Source organism: Diorhabda sublineata, chromosome 1 (assembly GCF_026230105.1).
Source record: "Diorhabda sublineata isolate icDioSubl1.1 chromosome 1, icDioSubl1.1, whole genome shotgun sequence".
Taxonomy (NCBI): domain Eukaryota; kingdom Metazoa; phylum Arthropoda; class Insecta; order Coleoptera; family Chrysomelidae; genus Diorhabda; species Diorhabda sublineata.
In genome coordinates this window covers 34,742,457-34,750,824 of record NC_079474.1, presented here as the reverse complement: position 1 = coordinate 34,750,824, position 8,368 = coordinate 34,742,457, and the positions used below count along the sequence as shown (strand labels likewise).

The following is an 8,368-nucleotide window of genomic DNA, read 5'->3' as shown; positions in this document are numbered from 1 at the left end:
CCAAGTTCAATACTGTTTTTTTTGTTTTCCTGACACCATGGCTTCAAAAATTGTTAAAATTCGCTCCTCCACTTGAATTGGAGTTTGATGGTTAAGATCCAATCTACTAGAATCTTCAAACTGTGAAATTTGATGCACCACATCTTCAGAACGAACTAATGAACACGCATCCAATCCAATCCAAGTTCAATACTGTTTTTTTTGTTTTCCTGACACTATGGCTTCAAAAACTGTTAAAATTCGCTCCTCCACTTGAATTGGAGTTTGATGGTTGAGATCTAATCTACTAGAATCTTCAAACTGTGAAATTTGATGCACCACATCTTCAAAACGAACTAATGAACACGCATCCAATCCAATCCAAGTTCAATACTGTTTTTTTTGTTTTCCTGACACCATGGCTTCAAAAATTGTTAAAATTCGCTCCTCCACTTGAATTGGAGTTTGATGGTTAAGATCCAATCTACTAGAATCTTTAAACTGTGAAATTTGATGCACCACATCTTCAAAACGAACTAATGAACACGCATCCAATCCAATCCAAGTTCAATACTGTTTTTTTTGTTTTCCTGACACTATGGCTTCAAAAACTGTTAAAATTCGCTCCTCCACTTGAATTCGAGTTTGATGGTTAAGATCCAATCTACTAGAATCTTCAAACTGTGAAATTTGATGCACCACATCTTCAAAACGAACTAATGAACACGCATCCAATCCAATCCAAGTTCAATACTGTTTTTTTTGTTTTCCTGACACCATGGCTTCAAAAATTGTTAAAATTCGCTCCTCCACTTGAATTGGAGTTTGATGGTTAAGATCCAATCTACTAGAATCTTTAAACTGTGAAATTTGATGCACCACATCTTCAAAACGAACTAATGAACACGCATCCAATCCAATCCAAGTTCAATCATGTTTTTTTTGTTTTCCTGACACTATGGCTTCAAAAACTGTTAAAATTCGCTCCTCCACTTGAATTGGAGTTTGATGGTTAAGATCCAATCTACTAGAATCTTCAAACTGTGAAATTTGATGCACCACATCTTCAAAACGAACTAATGAACACGCATCCAATCCAATCCAAGTTCAATCATGTTTTTTTTGTTTTCCTGACACTATGGCTTCAAAAATTGTTAAAATTCGCTCCTCCACTTGAATTGGAGTTTGATGGTTAAGATCCAATCTACTAGAATCTTCAAACTGTGAAATTTGATGCACCACATCTTCAAAACGAACTAATGAACACGTATCCAATCCAATCCAAGTTCAATACTGTTTTTTTTGTTTTCCTGACACCATGGCTTCAAAAATTGTTAAAATTCGCTCCTCCACTTGAATTGGAGTTTGATGGTTAAGATCCAATCTACTAGAATCTTCAAACTGTGAAATTTGATGCACCACATCTTCAGAACGAACTAATGAACACGCATCCAATCCAATCCAAGTTCAATACTGTTTTTTTTGTTTTCCTGACACTATGGCTTCAAAAACTGTTAAAATTCGCTCCTCCACTTGAATTGGAGTTTGATGGTTGAGATCTAATCTACTAGAATCTTCAAACTGTGAAATTTGATGCACCACATCTTCAAAACGAACTAATGAACACGCATCCAATCCAATCCAAGTTCAATACTGTTTTTTTTGTTTTCCTGACACCATGGCTTCAAAAATTGTTAAAATTCGCTCCTCCACTTGAATTGGAGTTTGATGGTTAAGATCCAATCTACTAGAATCTTTAAACTGTGAAATTTGATGCACCACATCTTCAAAACGAACTAATGAACACGCATCCAATCCAATCCAAGTTCAATACTGTTTTTTTTGTTTTCCTGACACCATGGCTTCAAAAATTGTTAAAATTCGCTCCTCCACTTGAATTGGAGTTTGATGGTTAAGATCCAATCTACTAGAATCTTTAAACTGTGAAATTTGATGCACCACATCTTCAAAACGAACTAATGAACACGCATCCAATCCAATCCAAGTTCAATCATGTTTTTTTTGTTTTCCTGACACTATGGCTTCAAAAACTGTTAAAATTCGCTCCTCCACTTGAATTGGAGTTTGATGGTTAAGATCCAATCTACTAGAATCTTCAAACTGTGAAATTTGATGCACCACATCTTCAAAACGAACTAATGAACACGCATCCAATCCAATCCAAGTTCAATCATGTTTTTTTTTTGTTTTCCTGACACTATGGCTTCAAAAACTGTTAAAATTCGCTCCTCCACTTGAATTGGAGTTTGATGGTTGTGATCTAATCTACTAGAATCTTCAAACTGTGAAATTTGATGCACCACATCTTCAGAACGAACTAATGAACACGCATCCAATCCAATCCAAGTTCAATACTGTTTTTTTTGTTTTCCTGACACCATGGCTTCAAAAATTGTTAAAATTCGCTCCTCCACTTGAATTGGAGTTTGATGGTTAAGATCCAATCTACTAGAATCTTCAAACTGTGAAATTTGATGCACCACATCTTCAGAACGAACTAATGAACACGCATCCAATCCAATCCAAGTTCAATACTGTTTTTTTTGTTTTCCTGACACTATGGCTTCAAAAACTGTTAAAATTCGCTCCTCCACTTGAATTGGAGTTTGATGGTTGAGATCTAATCTACTAGAATCTTCAAACTGTGAAATTTGATGCACCACATCTTCAGAACGAACTAATGAACACGCATCCAATCCAATCCAAGTTCAATACTGTTTTTTTTGTTTTCCTGACACCATGGCTTCAAAAATTGTTAAAATTCGCTCCTCCACTTGAATTCGAGTTTGATGGTTAAGATCCAATCTACTAGAATCTTCAAACTGTGAAATTTGATGCACCACATCTTCAAAACGAACTAATGAACACGCATCCAATCCAATCCAAGTTCAATACTGTTTTTTTTGTTTTCCTGACACCATGGCTTCAAAAATTGTTAAAATTCGCTCCTCCACTTGAATTGGAGTTTGTTCGTTAACATCTAATCTACTAGAATCTTCAAACTGTGAAATTTGATGCACCACATCTTCAATACGATGTTTTCCTGATACCATGAAGGTATTGTCTCTTGTCCTATAATAAGATAAGTTTAGTGGGAAATGTTTTTACTTGATTTTTGTTACTGTCGGAGCTACTTGTGTCAACTAATCTTTCAACAAACATATAATTAACAGGTATGCTAGTTGAAGTTGTGTTTAAAAACACATTCTATGGACTTGTTTTACATGAAAATTTTGATGTTTTGAATGAAGAAACTGTTGCAAAGAAAAACCTGTTTAAAAACACACACTTTTATATTAATATTTACAATTAAAAAAAAAAACGTTAATTAAAATATTCTATTTAATGTAATCTGAATTACAACAACTTATGTAGCTTTAACGATGTATTCAGAAGGTTTGTTATCTTCTATATCAATTTTTTTTTGTGCTTATTAACTGCGAAATTTCTCGGAACCGTAAAAGTTATTAACCTTATAAAGTACATAAATATGCGATTCTTTCTGAATATATTACAATTAAGAATTAAAAGTAGTTACTGAAATATCTAGAAGGTCTAATTACTTGATAGAAAATGTCATTAGATAAAAAAGAAGATCGAAAATGTCTAGAAACTGAATATAATGAAAATAAGAAAGAAAATTAGATAGTGAAATGTGTAAAAGGTCTAATTACTTGATAGAAAATGTGATTAGATAAAAAAGAAGATCGAAAAGAACACGAAATGTCTAGAAACTGAATATAATGAAAATAAGAAAGAAAATGAAATATGTAAAATGATAAAATACTAATACTATTAGATAAAAAAGAATTAGATAAAGATAGAAGAATCGAATTATATTAACAAAAAAAAAAATACTTACCACCTTCGATAAACCATAAGATACATAACATTAAACATTTTTCGATATATTTCATTTCCAATTAAATAAAAAATAATTATCAAATAAAAGATAATATCGTTTGTGGTGGTGCAAGTTAACTGCCTTTTGTTTATAACTCGCTCCACTTTATATAATATTTCATATAAAATTTAGTGACGTCACGACGTATTTCCACTTATTATATTTTTGAACGGCATTTAATATGATAAGTCATCTTAAAAAATATGCGACAGATATCCGTGGGTGATTACCCGTATAACGTTTCCGTAATTCTCATTTCCGATATACATATTCGCTTGGATTTATCCGATTATTCGTCCCAATTCAATACCGTGTACTACATATGTACGAGGGTTGTTTGAAAAGCTCCCGACCTCGCTTTTTTAACAAGTAAATATTGATAACAACTCTTATAGTAATCATCTATTCGGATTAATCTTTTGCTTCTCTTTAACCTGCTATGATTCATTTTCTATATCTATTATACTTTTATTTGTATTTTTTCCGATTTTTTATCGATAGAATCGTCTTCTAATCATTTTCCTACGACTTTCTCTAGCTTTTCACCGTTTAGCTCAACTTTCAGCTTTCCGAATAAAAAATAGTGAAAAGGAATCAGATCAGGGCTACATGGTGGTGTATAGGAGCCATGGAGCTGAATCACGAAGCTGCAATTGTTGAGAATAATGTACACAGAACACTGTAAACAGCTTCTAGTCAAGTTTTTGACTAATATTGATGTTCACCAATAAAAAACAGTTTTAAATAATCATTTATTATAATAAAATCTGACATTTGTTTATCACATTCAATTGATTAAACTAATTTTCAATCTTCAACATGTCTATGTATCCAGGATAAGAAACTTGAGACTTTTGTATAAACACCCGGTAATCCTTGTATACCACATCTTACATCACCGAAAGAAACGATTCCTTCTTGGTACCATTGACGTGGATTGCTCGCCCTTCTAGCCATCAAAGGTCCCCCGCTATCCCCTAAAACAAAAACGTAATAGTTTTAAAAATCAAGTTTTTATTTAAAAAAAAAAATAAATACCAGAGCAAGAATCTCGTTCAGCGTCTCCTCCAGCGCAAATTTGTGAATCTAACAGCGTCTCCCCCGTAGATCTAAAAGCGTTATTACATTTTTCATTATCATTTAATGGAACTTCCACTTTTAATAAATAATTAGAATTAGTCCGATTTTCTGTTAAACCCCAACCGGCTGTTGTGAGATAATCCCCGATAACAGAAGATTCGTTTGGTTCCGGGAGACATATTGGACGTATAAAATCTAAAAATTAAAGAAACAACAATCAATTACATCGATTTATTTAAATATTAACCTGTGTACGTGATGTGTTGATGCAATTTTATTAGAGCTATATCGTTTGCGCTGGTTTTATCATCTGGATCGTAATCCTCGTGGAAAATACTAGTTTCCACACCTACTACAACTGGAGGATTGTTACAATTTCCGTGTTTGTCACAATCGATTTCGGTTTTTACGTTGTGCTCACCAAGCTTCACATAAGAACTAAAACAAAACGTTTTTACTTACGTAATACAGATGTTATCTTAACCTAACATTTTAATTTTATAATTTTGATTAATTATCTTCCTTGACGCAGAGTTTTTTTCAGCAAAAAGCGTAAAAAACCAAAAATATATTTAAACATTTTCTATAATCTCATCAGCAACCTTAAGTAAAGTTTTGCCTTTTCGATTCTGCCTTCTCCAGAGGAAAAATGATTGAAGAGTCTCTTGTACAAATCTGGTGACCGGCATTCTGGTTTGTACTAACTTTTTAGAACCTAGAAAATGTTTCTTAACATCACCAACATCCTCTAGGTGGTTCCATCAATAAAAATATAAAAATGTTTATTGCTTTGTGACGTTTTGATCACGTTGATGCCTACCAAAGTTATAAATCTTTCTAAATTCTTTGTTTTCTTGGTATCAATAATCGTTTACACACATTTCATCTGTCATTAATGACATTCGTAGTCTATAACATCAGTTTTGAAACTTGGAAGACTAGTTTTGATTTGGCAATTCATATAACAACTAAGTACTTATCTTTTGCAAATTTTGTAGGCTCTACAAGTCTAAAACTGACCATTTGATCTTAAAAAAAAGAAGGTTTAAAGCAGCTGTGGAAGTTATAGATATTAATAGGAAATTTCGTCTACATGTCATGAAAGATCTGATTGAACGTTGAACAAATAATAATTTACTTACAGTTTCCCTACTAATTTTAATATATCTCCAGTGACGCAATGTGCAGCTGTCAAAATATACCTGGAGTTGATGAGAGTACCGCCGCAAGGCCATAGCAAATTATCGAATTTATCTGTGTAACCAAGAAGAGCCATCCAAGGAAATTCTTTCAATTTCGTTTCTGTTCCTCCAATAATGAATCTTGCAATACCAGTATCAGATTTCTGGGAAAAAAGTGGAAAAACTTCTTATTAAACTATTAATAATATTATTTGATTCAACTTTACTTTCATTTTTCACGTTTTTAGAAAAAAACTTCTTTTTAACCGCATATTTATAATTTCCTGTGTCCACAGAGTCTTTTTTTGTTAATTTTTTGGTAAATTTTTGAAAATATTCGAAACAAATTCAAATTTAATCATTAAATGTAATAAATATGTAATGCAGACCATGAATTCCTATCCTAACATCATTCATTTCCACCCTCGACTTTAAGCGATCAAAAATATTCAGTCGGAGCAAGATCAGGTCTATATGGTGGATGATCGATTTCTGTAAACAACCACGTCACTTATTTAAGCAAATCCGGTTCGTTGAATGAGTTAATTTATCTGGGTGAGTCGTTTCATCACATTTACTGATCAATACAAAACTTATATCTTCAGGAGCTGTGTTTTACCCATTTTGAAGCTTACAATAATTGTAAAAACGAAAATAATTCGTATACGAACTTCAAAAGACGTTTTGGTTCAAAAAATTATAAACCACAGGACGTTCCGGCGTGTCGCAGGGCAAATTAGGACTAAACTACAATCATAAACATAATATTAAACAAATTAGGTTTAAACTTGTAGCATTTACCAACGAAATATAAACTTGCCCTCGTATCAATTAATATAAAAGAGAAATTATTTTAAAAACAAATAGATTGACAAAAAGAAGAGATTTATTATATCCAGAACTAATAGAAAAGAATGTGGTACAAAAAAAACATTTTTGACATTCTAGTTTACAAAAAAAATACGTTTTTACCTGTATTCCGCAGGTGTTCCAATCAGGAATTGCCGAGTTTCTTAGAAAATTTTGACTAATAGTTGACGAAGATCTTCCTGATGGTATTGGGAGGAAATCGACATCTTCACCACAGCAAACAAAGGGAGTAGAATCATAACCGCATTGTGACTTTCGTATAAAAGCGAGTTGTGAAAGATTTCCATTTCTAATAGCTTTTATAAAATGTTTACAATCGAAAACGGAAATGCAAATCGCCGAAACACCGTTCGGAGTTTCACATGATTGTTCTAAACAAAAATAATGATTAATATTTTTAAATATAAAAAAAAAAAAATAACTTACGACATTTGACCGATGAACTTATGGTTAAAATAATCAGAGACACGTTGAAAAAAATAAAACCTTTTCCGTGCATTATCACTATTTGTACTGTCGCTTGAAATTTACAATTTATAAATCCCAAATCATTCTTGGGATATCCACAATATTGAGGTTATGCGGGAAAAGAAAAATTCCAATATTAATCATTTACATTTTCAACACGACGAATTAATAAAATGCTACTTGTATAATAAGAATTGTTTATTGATGTGACAAGGTTGAATGGTAAGGTCATTATATACAGGTGGTTGTTAGAAAATATCAATTAAAGAAGGTGCTGCAGATATATTTAGAAATAAATATTAACTAGCTTTTACCCGCAGCTTCGCTCGTATCGAATCTATTAAATAAGTATCAGAAATCATTATAATAGAAAAGAACGAACTCTGTAGCGAACTCTCTCAGAACCTGAGATATAGATCTTTGAATGTAGAAAAATTGCCAAAAACTTACAAAAATCCATAACTCCACATTGAATGTCCGCGCCTAGCTCCTCTCCATCTCAACCGATTTAAGTGTTCAGAAACTCAAAAGGAAGAAAGTGTTTCAGCGAGTGTTCCTAAATCAAAACGAACTCTGTAGCTATACTAGAACCTGAGATATAGATTTTTGAATGTAGAAAAATTGCCAAAAACTTACAAAAATCCATAACTCCACATTGAATGTCCGCGCCTAGCTCCTCTCCATCTCAACCGATTTAAGTGTTCAGAAGCTCAAAAGAAAGAAAGTGTTTCAGCGAGTGTTCCTAAATCAAAACGAACTCTGTAGCTATACTAGAACCTGAGATATAGATTTTTGAATGTAGAAAAATTGCCAAAAACTTACAAAAATCCATAACTCCACATTGAATGTCCGCGCCTAGCTCCTC

General features: G+C 32.6%; 1 protein-coding gene across 1 annotated transcript; it reads right to left on the bottom strand.

Annotated features, from left to right (window-relative positions):
- Positions 1-4,642: 4,642 nt before the first annotated feature.
- Positions 4,643-7,692, bottom strand: LOC130452511 (phenoloxidase-activating factor 1-like). The gene is made up of 6 exons (XM_056791831.1): positions 7,462-7,692; positions 7,138-7,406; positions 6,127-6,329; positions 5,232-5,422; positions 4,943-5,179; positions 4,643-4,881 (listed from the first exon to the last, which is right to left on the bottom strand). The coding sequence occupies exons 1-6, from the start codon at positions 7,532-7,534 to the stop codon at positions 4,712-4,714; spliced, it is 1,143 nt and encodes a 380-aa protein (XP_056647809.1). The 5' UTR covers positions 7,535-7,692; the 3' UTR covers positions 4,643-4,711.
- Positions 7,693-8,368: the final 676 nt, after the last annotated feature.

Bases quoted from the DNA above. Each gene is read 5' to 3' on its own strand.
- LOC130452511 (XM_056791831.1), bottom strand. From the start codon at position 7,534: ATGCACGGAAAAGGTTTTATTTTTTTCAACGTGTCTCTGATTATTTTA. The intron at 7,407-7,461 runs GTAAGTTATTTT...ATTTTTGTTTAG, and splicing joins AAGTTCATCGGTCAAATGTC to AACAATCATGTGAAACTCCG. The intron at 6,330-7,137 runs GTAAAAACGTAT...CTTTTTTCCCAG, and splicing joins GGAACACCTGCGGAATACAG to AAATCTGATACTGGTATTGC.